The 14,084-nt window shown below is 34.9% G+C and overlaps 1 protein-coding gene across 1 annotated transcript in view; it reads left to right on the plus strand.

Annotated features, from left to right (window-relative positions):
* The first annotated feature begins 1,145 nt into the window (after positions 1-1,145).
* RB1CC1 (RB1-inducible coiled-coil 1) overlaps positions 1,146-14,084 on the plus strand; it is a 58,628-nt gene continuing 45,689 nt past the window's right edge. The window contains exons 1-4 of the mRNA XM_010006809.1: positions 1,146-1,264; positions 3,158-3,285; positions 5,297-5,423; positions 5,687-5,857. Of these exons, the coding sequence (XP_010005111.1) occupies positions 3,215-3,285; positions 5,297-5,423; positions 5,687-5,857 (369 nt within the window). The 5' untranslated portion in view covers positions 1,146-1,264; positions 3,158-3,214. The remainder of the gene's footprint in view (positions 1,265-3,157; positions 3,286-5,296; positions 5,424-5,686; positions 5,858-14,084) is intronic.

Consider the following 14,084-nt stretch of genomic DNA (forward strand, 5'->3'; position numbering starts at 1 on the left):
GAGGGAGAAAGATAATGGGTGAAATAGCAGCCTAACAACATGCTATCTGTTTCATGCATGTAGCATACAAGTAATAGTTGTGTAATTTTTTACTCTGTCATAGTTTTCAAATTTGGGAGGAAGTGTTTTTTCATTTACTGTTAGTAGTGTGAGTTGTATAAAATGATTTGTATGTTCTAATGGTTTTTGTGCTTCAGCAAACCTATTTTTAGTAGTAGATTATCAGCTTTTATAGTGCCTGATCATCTTCTCAGAAAGCTTGCTAGGGCATTAACATGATAGAAATAATTCTTGTAGTTCAGAGTTTGATTGTGCACTTACCTGACTGTTTTGAGCCAAACTGCTCATCATCACCTTCCTTACCAAGGGCTCCTTCTCCTTTGAAACTGCTACTTAACTGCTAACAGTTAATATGAACTAGGGTAGCCTAAAAAGACCACCTTTGTTGATCGATCTTATTTTGATTGTTGTAGCTTCAATAGTAGTTTAAACAGCAGTTCTGGGATAGGAAGCCCCTGGCAAGGATGCCAGTGACAAGCATCTGGGAATGGCAACATCTTCAATTTATTAAAAAAAAATAATTAAAAAAATAATAAATGTTTTGAAAGTAGGTGAATAGCTTAACAAACAACTTTACCTTGTTTTCACTAGGTTACAAGGAAAGTGGTGCTGATTTGTGAGTCTTTTGGGTCCAGCTGCAGGATAAGGCTGTTCATTCAATGGCAGTAGCATGTGTGCCTTTTTACATTGGATTTTCTTAGATAAATTGCATTTTGCTATGATTTTCTGTATTGCTCCTCACATAATACCAGCATTCAGGACCAGTTCTGAAAAAAACATTGTTAGTGGAAAGGCAAGCAGTTTTTTTTAGTGAACTAACTTTGCTTCATTGTAGATACTGATATATATCACTAATGGTTAATTTAAACAGAATTTATGGGCAAAACCAGGTATGTAGCAGTTTTGAGCAGACTTGTAACTGGATAACTTTGTTAATTAAAAAAACCAACAACAAAAAACAAACCCACATAATTATTCTTTCTGGCATTGATTTACACTGATTTCTGGGTTAGATGCAATGCTGAACATAAACCCCTGACATTTTAATAGTACCTGTAATTGCTTTCTGTATCTTTTCTTTGCAGATCTTCTCTGACTGTGAGTAGCCATGCTACCCTGTTGCCAAAAATCAAATAAAGCAAATGTGCATATTTATTCTCATCTTGAATTTGAAGAAGGTGGTAGCTTCGTATAGTGCCTGAAGGTAATTCTTTCTTTGCTTGAAGTTAAAAGTTGGAGGCTGCTGATGCATGTGTAGCAGATGCTGTTATAAATGTTTTTGATCTTAATAATGTTTTTTCCTTCTATGTTTTAAATTGTTGGCTTTAGTATTAAGGTATGGAAGGGAAAATGATTAAAATTTCGCTTTATGTACCTGATATTTCTAGACAGGTCTTTTCTTAAATACATTTTTTTTCTAATTCTACCTAGACCATGGTCAAAATAATACCCTTTGTGAAAAGAAGTCTCTCAACATGTGAGAATAATTAATTCTGAAGCCTAGGCCAAATAATTTAGTAAAAATTTATTGCTAGATTGTTCTTTGAGTTCAGCAGTTTTTGTCTATCTAATAACTGTGTTTATAGAATATATTCTCCTTTTTCCAATATAAATTAAAACTGGTGCCACTGAGTACAGTGGAGTTGAAGTGTAAGAACAATACTCAATTCAGATAAAATTGTTTAACTGTGGCTTTTTTAATTTTGTGATTCTGTTTCTGAAGCCTGGTGAAAATGCATGGTTTGACTAGTTTATGTACTCTATTGGTGTTTGAGAAGCTACTTGCTTGGAAGAAAGCACTTTTGAATTTTTGGACTTACTGTTCTTGTGAAACCTCTCCCTGTTCTACGTTTTAATGCTGGTTTTGTTTTAGTTTGGGTTTTTTGTTGGGTTGTTTTTTCTATGATTTGTCATTTTTTTTTTTCTTTGTGGGCAAAGAGATAAATGCAAATTCAGGCTCATTTTAGAATAATACAATTAGCTGTGTAGACCTTGCTTGTGTATCTTGTTCATTTTTCAGGGAAAGATAAATTTCTTATACTTCCTGTGAAGTAGTTTAATCCAAAAAGTAATTCTCACAATGATACAAGAATACTGCTGAATCACAAAAACTTTTACAGCTTAACTTGGCATAGCTCCCTCCACATAAAAAAAAAAAAATCAGGTCACTAATGACTGCAGTGCTAGTAACTTGTACTTCTGCAGCAGCTTTTTGTTAGTGTGGAGGAAATAATTCCTAAACTTCTGAGCTCCTGTGGAGAAAAGTCTCAGAATTATGAAGTATTTCAGTGATAAAATCTCAGATTAAATCTAAATGTGTTACAAAGCACCAAGTATTTTTTTTCTATTATGTGCAAAAAAAAGAGCGTGCATATGGTCGGTCATTCAGATGCTTGTAGGGCACAGGACTGAAAATATGTCCAATCTGTTGGACTGCCCTGCCTGTCTTGATCATTTGGAATCTGATATTAGTGATTGAAGAAAGTAGCTACAGATCTAGCTAGTGCTGAAGAGTATTTTTTAAAACTATTATTTAGTTATGCAGATACAAAACGAAAATGTACATAGCCTTCAATTTTTATTTTATTTTTTGCTAATATTTCTTTATGTCCAAGTGAAAAAAACCACTATGGATAAGGATAGTAGGGAGCTGAGACTTTGTAGCTGCAAGCTGAGGAGCAAACACTTACCACATAGATCATGCTGCTGTTTGTAACATCTAGAAAAGATGTCTGCAAAAAACTGTATCTGGGGCTTTAAAAAGGGATTTCATAATTGAAAAAAGCCAGGTAATGGTCTGATAAAGATGGTGGCCTTTGCAACTTGCAACTGAAAGGTTGTCTTGTTGTCTTTTTTTTTTTTTTTCTTCTCCTCAGTGTATGTTTTCATGTGTTCTCCTAACTATCTGCTTATGTGGAGGCTTACCTTGCCCATATTTCTGGAGCATCTATATGTTTAGTAAAGTTTAAAGAACTGTGGAATATAGGAGTTGATGTAGTCATACAGGGTATATCTAGAAGTATTTTTTCAAAATCATGTATGCATCTTTTTTGTAACTCATACGTGAAATTAATACTTGAATTTTTTTTTTTTTCAGTTTCTAAATGATTTTAGCAGTGGAGGTTCTAAACTTCAGAGACCTAAAGAAATCATCATGAAGCTATATGTATTTCTGGTCAACACTGGAACTACTCTTACCTTTGATACGGAACTTGCTGTACAAAAGTAAGAAAGTAAATTAATTTTGCCTTGCTTGTTTTTTAAATGAAGAAAAAAAGAGTGCATATGCTTCTTGTATACTGAGTTCTGGCTTTTTTATTTAGGATTCTTCCATAAAAGTATTTGGGGTTTTTTTGCTGACTGGCATAATAGAAAAAATTCTATTGTTTCTCCTGTCAGTATATATTCATCCTGAAGAAATGTCTGCTCTGTAATATTTTTTAGATTGGATGCTAGAGAACTGGCATATAGGTTTTTGTCTCATGTCCATAATGGGAAAAAGTTGATTCTGTCCTATGTTGTAAGGCTCCAAAATGTTTTGCAGCATTTTATATGTAAGACATGAACATGGAACGTTCATGAAGGAAAACATGAATATCTGACTGAAACATGAGCAGTGTTAGAGAATCACAGTTAAGTCCTAACAGTTTTGCTGTTTGAATGTTTTTTTCATTGCACATTTAAAAGTGTCTTGCAAATATAAAGCTGTTTTAGACAGGTCTAGATACATTGGGTATATTGTATCCTTTTTCTTGTTCTTGTGCAAGACTCTAATCCTGCCGGTCCAGGGACCAAGTGGTCTGGTATGGGTGACTTTTTTCTCTTGGATAGTTCTCCAAGAAAGCTTTCCAGTGGCTGAACATCAAAAAATCCAACACTCTTCTGTTGAGCAGTGCAACTTCTTACTCTTTTTATCTATATTTATGACTTTCTGTTTCTAGCAGAACTAACTTTCTTAGTTTTTTTTGCTGATGATCTTGTATATGGACAGGCGAAGCTATCTTTGTAATGACCACGGAGATGATAGGTGAATGCTTACTGTAATGCAGCTAGCAAGTACAGGCTTGTGCTCATGAGGAGTTTGAGGTGAATTCATGATATTGTATTGCATCATAGCTATTTTAGATTAATTAATTAAACTTATTTTTCAAGTCCCATATACCAGTGACATTGTTATGCTTCCTGCTGGTTATCTCAAAACTAGCAGTGCTTATAATTGAATGTTCACTTGATACTCTAAAGCTTTATCTTTGATGGGTACTAAACCAGTTACAGTTTGGGTCAGTTAGTGTGTCATAATAATAGATTCCTGTTTAGTTTACTATTTGCCTGTGTCTTCAAGTATATCTAGAAATGTCTAAAATAAGCAGTTAATGTGAAGATACCATCACCCATAATTACAGATATGAAGGTAGTGAATGGAAACAGGGATGGTTTATTTATCTACTGTTTGCACATTAAATGTGTTTGCATATAGGATTTTGTTGCATATAAAGGGATTGTTTAATTTTCTGGTAAGTGCTACACACTTCATGTATAGCAAGTCAGTCAGAGCTGGTTATACAAAATTGCGCTTATGTTACGCATAATGACTTGTTAATACTCTTATAGTCTTCTAAGGTTTAAGTAAGTCAGCTGTTTGTTCATTACATATATATTCAAAGAGCATAATAGGACTTTTACAGTTATTATCCTAAATGCTTGATATGACTTAATCCAGAATTTCAGCATGTTATCAGATTTTCTTGGAAAAAAATGACTTTCCAGTAATGTGAAGGCTGTCTTCTTTTAGCTGATAGCTTATTAGCTGGATATCCAGAAAACAACACATTGTCATAGAATTAGATAATTGGTTTGGGTTCGAAGGGACCTTAAAGATCATCTAGTTCCAACACCCCTGCATAAGAAGGGACACCTTCCAGACCATGTTGCTCAAAGTCCCAACCTACCTGGCCTTGAACACTTCCAGGGAGGGGTTATCCACAGGTTCCCTGGACAACCTGTTCCAGTGTCTCACCACCCTCATAGTGAAGAATTTCTTCCTAATGTCTAACCTAAATCTACTTGCAGCACTTAAAAAAATTGTTTACTTTTTTTCTGCACAGTGCCATATTTCTTTAAAAAAAAGTTGTTCTTTGACACAGACAAGTCACCTGTCTCTATTACAGAAATACATAAAATTAAGAGACACAAATATGCTGATAGCATCATTTTGTCTTCCCATTTTTTTTTCCAGCGTGGCTGATCTGAAACATGCAATTCAAACCAAGTATAAGATTGCCATTCAGCACCAAGTGCTGGTTGTCAATGGAGGAGAGTGTATGGCACCAGACAGAAGAGTGTGTAGTTACAGTGCTGGAACAGTAAGTCCATAATGCATTTTTAGTCTGAACTGTCATTTAGAGGGGAAGAAAAAGATGTTTAATGGAGGGAACTTCAAGTATTTTTCTGTAGTGTACTGTTTGCTGGATTTCTTTGCTTTGAGAAACAGATGTTTGAGTATTCAGCTTATACTTGTAGATTATAAAATGTTCTTAAGGCACGTTGCCCACAGAGTAAATAATTGGTGATTGAGTGCTGTGTTGCTTTTACTCAGTGTTTGGTTTCCTTTTCTTTTTGAGTGTAGGATACCAACCCAATTTTTTTATTCAACAAAGAAATGATCTTGTGTGAACGTCCACCAGCTATCCCCAAAACCACATTTTCAGCAGAGAACGAGATGGAGTTGAAAGTAGAAGAGTCTCTCATGATGCCTGCAGTGTTTCATACGGTAGCGTCACGGACACAACTTGCAGTGGTAAGTAAATTCTTGCTGTACTTGCTCATCAAAGGAAAAGAACCTTTTTATGTTAGCGAGGAAGCTTGATAGAAATTACAAAATAGTTTCTTCTTCAGAACTTTTGTCTCCAAGTTTCAAGGTAGGTAGTGAAATGTGCTTGTTTCTTCAAGCTCTGTGGATGCATATGTTTATAGCATTTGCAAAGTAAAAGCAATCTAGTTGCCTTGGACCCATGCTTAAAGTGCTGCCTTATTTTCAGTGTCTTCAGTGTGCTTCAACATGCATAGGAAAAAGTTCGTTGCTTTGGACATGTTAAATCAAGTAAGAAAATAGCAGTAATTTAAAAAGTGCTTCACCAAGCTTCTGTTTCATCTAATATGTCTAAACAACTGGTGAATAAGAAAGCCCATCAGCTTCCTTTTCCTGAAATTCAGTTATTTTATTATTGACTGTTGGTTTTTACTTGCATAGAGAGCAAACTTGTCAGAATTGCAGTTTGATTACTTCTGTATTATTTATTTTTTGGTAGGGGTAACTAGTTCCTTGCAACATAGTAAGATACAGAGTGTGCGTACAGCAGGCACAGCTGTATGTTCAAGACACATGACACAGTGCCTTCAGTAGCTGGACTGGTTGCTTCTCTTCGTGTTAGGAAATTCTGCCCTCATTTTCCTTTTCAGATTTTACATTTAAATACATTAAATATTTTTCATGCCTCTAAAGATTATTTAAACTTCTAACAGCTGGGGATGGGGGGAGTGGTTATATATAGCACTTAGCACAAAATAAATAATAATACATGTTTTTAGCATGTTGTCTTGGTGCTAAGTCTTGCATCTAATATGGGGTTTTTCAGTTTTCTCTCTTGGCCTTGCCTGTCAAGAGGGGGAAGGTTAGTCTGAAAAATCTGAGCTTGTCTGATGTAAAACAAGGGTTGAGTCCAGTTGACTCTCTTCCTCTCTTCACCACCTGTTGGTGGTGACTTAGTAAACCAGACCTTGAGTTATCAGGGATCTGTGAATCATATGACTTATACAGAGAAGAGTAGATTTCAATGTGAATTCAGGTAGAAGTGGGAGATTTTTGTTTGTGCTCCTTGAAGAGGGTGAGGATTTGGGTTTTTGCAGCTGAAACGGTGAAAGTGCTTTAAAACCATTTTGTGTGGGGTATTAAGAGGATCTTATAAAAGTCATCAAGACTGCAATCTTGATGTTAAATGCTTAACATTGAATTAATATGAAGACAGGGCGGTGTAATGGAAGTGAATGGTGGTGGTGCCCAGTCTTGCGTTTCTCATTACTGATGTTTTATCTTCTTTCTTCATTGTATACCTGATATTGTGGTCTTAGAAGATTTTTAATTTTCTTTTGGTCTGGTGAAGTTAGTATACACTGATAGAACATATTTAATCCCTCTGGATTTTATACTATTTATATTTATAGATAAGAATACTCCTTCAACTTTGAATGAATTATTATCACTACCTTCTCCTCCCCTTTTATTCTGAAGGATTTATTAATATGCAGAACAAATTTATTGCAATGTTTCTGCTTTTAATTTATTTAGTGTTTTACTGTCTCATTCTGGTGGCAGGTCTTTTGTAAGGGAAGCTCATATTTCAGAATTACTCGTAAAAGTCTTTGCTTTTATTGGCTGACTAGAGCTATGATGTTGAGCTAGAGACATTAAATTTTATCAAGAGAGTGATCCTGAGCTGATTTGCAAGAAGAAAATAATCTTTTTCCACACTTGATGGCACCTATTAATATTATTATAGGATATGGGAGGAGATACTTAGTATTTATAGGTCTTTAAACATGGATCTAAGTAGAATGAAGGTTATATTTCTAGCCTGCAGATTTATCTTGAGAAAGGTAATTCTCTGTTCCCTACACCTTCTAGTTCTTTCCTGTTTGTAAAAGCACTACAAAGATAGGAGAATATTTTGTTAAGAACTTAAAAAATGATTTGAAGATTAAACAGGCAGGAATATTCTTAAATTTTATACACATTTATACCCACACTTAATTTTATGCAAGATTAAAATACTTGAAAACCATAAGGTCTGCGTTAGGCTGTGAAAATGCATTGGGTACTTTTTTGGGAGGTCAGAGGAGTGGCAAAACCATAGTGTGTTGTGGAGGAGTCGTGGTGGCTGTCGTGACTTCAGATGTACCAGTGTGTGAAAACTGTAAAGGGGTATAGCAGTAGTGTACTAAAGTAGTTTTTCATTATGCCTTCTTAAAAGCATATTGAGCAATAATTCAGAAGAAACTGAGGAAGGACTGGAAATTGTGGGTAGAACATTCATCTTCAGGGTTCACCATAAGCCTCTTGGCTGAGAGAAAGAGGAAACATGGGACATTAATCCTTCTCAAAATTGATAAAGATCTGAGGAGACCTATAAAGGCTATGAACCTCTGTAGCTGTGAGATTGATGCATCCAAAGCCACACTAAATACTTTAAAGGAGACTTCTTACAAAATGACCTTTAAAAATTTGCCTTAAAATAATCCGTTTTGTCTTTTTATTTTAGACATTAATGTGCTTTACCAGAAAAGCAGAGTGGCAGTACCTAATAAAGAGTTTTTTAGTGTTGTAATTGTTTAGGGTAATTGAATTAGTTCAATTATATGATAAAAATGTAATAGGAAAGTTGAAATTACGATCTTAATCATTGCTCATGATAAAGTCTTGCCTAGTTTTGTCAACAATGAAAAGCAATGATATATAACAACTATGTAAAAGTAGGGGAGAATATTTGATAGCTACCAGTTTCTGTTTAATTTGGTATCTGTTCTCCCGGAGTATATAACACGTGATTTTAAAATAAAATGTGTTAGGAATTATAAACAGCTTATGAAATAGTAAAAATTATGTAGAAGATGGCTGCTAACTTACTGTACAGGAGTTCTTGCGTGTACTTCATGCCCTACATCTGCTTTAGTAATAGGCAAACTTGTTGCATGAAAAATAATTAATGTTACAGGGTGTGAAGATTTCTGTTTCTTTCTTGTTTTTCTTTTTAAACCAGCCATAAAATTTAGCCTTTTTTTTTTTGGCATCTGTTACTTGAATTCTGTACTACTTGGTAACTATTCTGTAGAGCTGTATGAAAGATGATGGGGTTTTTACCTTACCTTATTTTGAATCTTTTTTATACTGTGGAAAAAGGTGGACAAATATTTCTGAATCTTGTACTTAGAGTATCCTAGTATATGGCCTGTAACTTTTATTTAAATTTACTTTGCTTTTCTGCTCCTTGCCATAATTTTCAGGTATCTGTAGTTATTACTCAGGTATAAATAAAAGTTATATTTTAGTTCATAGTGGAGGGGCTGGCATTCTTACAGGCTTTTCTTATAAGTGTAGGATGTGGGTATGTGTAAAAGCAGCCATTCTGCATTTGCCCAATTTTTAAACTACTTTTTAAACTTTTGTGTGTCCATTTTTACATTTTAATGCCTCCTAACAAAAAATAATTCCCATGAAAAACTTACTATCTCCTCTTTGGTTTTCCACTGCACTGTGATAACTATACCAAGATAACTCTTTCTCTCTTTTTGATTTAATTATTTTAACATCTGTATAGATTTTTCTTAAATTCCAGTTGATTACATGAGATCTCATTATGTAGAATTTGCAGTATAAAGATTTGGTAGCTTGAAAGAAGCTGTCTGTTCCTTAATTTGTTACTTTAACAGTTAAACTGAAATTCTTGCCATAGGTGCAAGGTGCCATAGGTCACATGTGGTGCAATTCCGGTATCTTAAACTTGTTTTTATCAGATCAGTTTTGGTCAGTGTTTCTTGTATCTGCTCTTGGGCTTTTAAATCTCAATTAAAGCAACTTTATAAGCCTATTTTCATTTTATTTCTCAGTGTCCTGGTTTTCTTTTATCTAAAAACTTACCTTTGAGATGTCTGTGGCTAAAGGGTTACAGCTTAACATTTTACAGCTAGCCTAGTTTCCCACCTGTCTTCCCGTTCAGGAGTTTTGGCCTTGAGCTGCAATATGTGGACAATGAGGTGCACAGTGTGCTTGCAAAAAGTTCCATACACACCAGGTTATGAGAAGACAAGCTGTTCTCTACGCAGAATGTTGTGCAATAAATCACGTTGTGTGAATCTTGTCTAATCTTTTGTTTTTTAAATACTACTGCTTAAATAATTTCTGGTATCTTAGCCTTTAGAAAATAATTATTATTTTTTCTTTAGTGTTCTAACTGAAGTTCCTGTGGTATTTGTCCTAGAAGAAGGATATTGGAAGCTTTAACTTTTTGTTAGCTGGTATGTGTCACATTTCATGTGATACTCTTAACTGTCATCATCAAGCTGTCAATTCTTGTCAGTTTTTCTTTGAGAAATGGGAATGAGGATGCGAAACTGTGTTGTCATTTAGTTTTGTTGCCTAAAACCATGGCTATAGTTGTGTTAGCTGGATCACTCTTGGTTTAGTTCCAAACACTTTGTAATACTTAAGCCTGGAAGTGTAGTCTTCTTCCTGAAAGCTACATATCTACCATTTAGAGAAGTACTCTTTCACTTCTACTATAAAGCTGTTTTGAGATCCTCTGGAAAAAGAATTACTTCAAAATTTAAATGTTCATAAAGGTGTCATAATGTTTGTAACAATTTTGTAGCTAAATGAATGTGTTTCATTCTTTTTGACTTAATTACTAGTCTAATAGCCAGACACACTTCTAGCTCCTCCACAGAAGTCCGGACTTGTTTGTAACAGATTAGCGATCAATCTCATAATCTTTTAAAGTAATAAAGCTGGGTGTGGTTAAAATAGAGTAGGTTTTATTTCATCCTGAGGTGTACTAAAAGGTACAATATTTGTTTTTGTTTGCCTTGGTAGCTAGAATTGTTAGATGAATCTCTTGAAAAATTCACCAGGAGAAAAAGACCTGGGTGGCTTGGAATCAAGGCAATAGAAGTTATCACTTAGCTATACCTTGTTTATATTCACTGACTGTGGTGGTTTATGTCATCTTCTCAGTATTTCTTTTGGTGATAAATTCTTGACTTGTTCTAGCCTGCTTTTAATATCAGAGCCAAGAGCTGTTGCAAACAGTACTGAAAAAAAAGTAATGAAACTGTAACTTACAAAATAACTTGTTCTATATTAGGCTGATGAAATAAGTACTTTCAGAGTATGTAGTAAGTTGTGAACTGTGTGGATGACAGTCACCCAAAATGACCAATGTTAAAGGAGAATGGAATAATCAGCTGTCTAATGAAAGGAGAGGAATTACTATAAAATAACACACTCCCTCACAGTAAAGTTAACTATTCCAATTACAGGATTTAAAAGCTGAAATCTTTAAGTGGTTAACCTAATAGTTTTACTGATGTTTTAGTTGGAGGTGCATGAATTAGAGATAATGGTCTTGGTTACTAATTTTGGTAAGCAAGATAATGGTTGTGTTTATCTGCTGTTATAGCGTATGGGTGAGTGTCATTTCACTTTCAAGGATCTTTTGTTGGCCTGCGGTTGATTTTTTAGGGTGACCAAAACCTTTACGGAGTCCTTTCACAGGATTTCAGACACATGGCAATAGAGGACTTTGATGACTTGTTTCCTTTTACCACAGGGTTGTAGAGAGTGGAAAGAACCCTTCATTTCCTGAGAACTTTTGTTCTTTAGAGGTAAGTCCAAAGACCACTTAAGACAAACAGACCTTCCCTGGATTTTTTTAATTCAGATGAACACAATTACACCAGTAGGATGCAAAGATGAAGTCTTGAAATTGATAGGAAACACTTAACCAGTTACTTTTGGTTTTATATAAAGCATACTTTGCTGCATCTACTTATTTTTGTTGAAATGTGCTAAGCAGAAGTAATTATAATCAGAAGAGTCACCTAAGTTAAAGTTACGGTGATCAAAGGAAATAATTCAAGTAAACATTTTGTTAAACCACTCAGCCAAAGATAAGAATATTTCTGGTGGGCTTGAGAGTGTCTTGAAAAAATAGCCAGTGAAGATGGCCTTATTTACTTTTCAAAATAACAGTAGATTGAGATTAGCCTGCATTTTCTAGTCTTGTATTGGTAGTGGTACTTCTTGAGGTCCATGTTTCAGTGGTGTGGTGCAGTTTATCAGTGTTCTAAGTCTGCTGGTATAGCTGAGTAAGATGCATGTAGCTCTACAAGGCAACTGAAGTTAATTTTTGTGCTCTGTGAACCATTAGATTTCTGGCAATTACCCTTGAGAGGATCTGTGAAAAATAAGACAAAAGCAAGTCTATTGTTAAACAGCAGGCTTCATTTTCTGTGCTGGAGCTGACAACTTAACTGAGAAGTGTTAAAACATGCTGGATTGCAGGCCTTTATTTATATGTCTGACATGATTCGGTTTTTAGACTTTGTTCATTTGTCAGTGAGCTGCTTAACTTTTCTGCATACTGACATATCAGTTATGTGAAATAGATCAATCTAGTAGCCTGAGGAAATCTCCCCAGAAATCTTGTCTATGGAGGTGGTAGGAAGAACAAGCCAAATAACTTGAAGCTGTATTTCAGTAGTGATGCAATGATAAGAAAGATGATAGCTATAGTTTTTATTTAACCACTTTTGAACTACAACACTTGTATCTGCTTAATACAGTCTAAGACCAAAGCAATAGGTGGAAAAATAATTACTCCATATGGTTTGAACTGTATTAGAACCACCTACTTGGCCCTCCTGAATTCAGAGTAGTATTCTGTACTGTTTTAATGTAACAAGCTTATTTCATTATACTGCCTGAGGAACCAGCATCAGAAGCAGTAGTGGGTTCTTGCAGACTAATTCTGTTTGGATTCATCCATGCAGACAGAATTCTACTGCTTTTCCCCCACCACTCAGAGAGAATTTCTTCAGCACTTGAGTTAAAACATCAAAATGTTTGGTAGGATGATAAGGTCGAATGTTGTTGTTGTATCTTATATGTGTGCCCTGAAACAGACATATCTCTGTTTAGTTGTACAATTTGACTTGTAGTGTATTAGCGTACAAGTAACTTAGAAAACAAGTTATTTGAAAGAAACTTAGCTATGTTTCCAGGCTAATTAATTTTGATCTCAATATTAATTCAGTTTGAGCTCTTAATAGTTCAGATAGTATATTGTTTCTCAGTATCGTATTTGATTGCTTTCTTAATGTGATTTTTTTGTTGTTGTTGTCCCCATCTCCTGGGTAATACAGCAAGCAGCTGCAGCTCATCTAACTCATCTGGTTATATACTTAGATGGCATCGGTGTGTTTCTGTTTTTATATAACTGTTCCTTTGGGCAATTATCTGTTATATGGCAGATCCTGATGCTTATTAGAATTGCCTTTCTGTTACATTGTTTCTGAAATATAAAGAAATATTGATTTGCCACTCTAGGAAATAGAATCATAGAACCATCGTGGTTAGAAAGGACCTCTAAGATGACTATATCAAATACTATTATTTACTCTCATTTTTCCAGGAGTCAGACTGCTGTGATTTGTGGTTCTGGTTTGGTTAAATTTGTGTAAACAGCCACAAGTCACATACAGTTACTAGTAGATACAGTGTGTCAGTGCTGTAGTAGTTTAACAAGCGATCTCAATTGTAATGATTTTTTGTTTTCTACAAAAAATTGGTAACCTGTGACCTCTGCTTCATATTTGAAAGTGTTTTATAGAGGAAACAACCTTGTTAAAACTGAAATATTAAATTGACAAAACCATCAACAACGGCATATGATAAAGCTTCACAGGACAACACTAACTTGCAACTTTTTGCTTCTGTTGTGAACACAATAAATAGATGTAACTAAAAGAGCCAACACTGGCCACTAGTTAAAAGTATGTCTCTGGGCTGAAAGCCTGGTCATATCAAGCCTAGTGGATGTGTTTCCTTATTACACAGTTGAGCTTTGCCGTGCTCAGTGAGTTTGTCCAAAGGAAAATAGAAGTAACAGAGGCCTCTACCCAGGGCTTTTATAGAAATATTTCTGCTTGAAGATGAGAGAAGTCCAGTCTTTATTCACTTGAAGGAATGGTATAAAAAGACTTAGTGATCAGTTTTGATTTTGTAGATGGTTTGTATTGTTTTAGTCTCCAAGGTCTCACTTATAGAATTATTGCCAGTAGATTGGAGGAAGGTTGACTGTGGGAAGAAAATAGCATTTGTGACTTGAAAAGTAAAATACTTGCGTACATTCCCAGGATGTACATTAGAACACAGTGAAGACATTCAGTTACCTTTTCAGCTTCATATCTTTGGT

The sequence above is a fragment of the Chaetura pelagica genome, unplaced genomic scaffold (genome assembly GCF_000747805.2).
Source record: "Chaetura pelagica isolate M959 unplaced genomic scaffold, ChaPel_1.0 scaffold109, whole genome shotgun sequence".
NCBI classification, from domain to species: Eukaryota; Metazoa; Chordata; class Aves; order Apodiformes; family Apodidae; genus Chaetura; species Chaetura pelagica.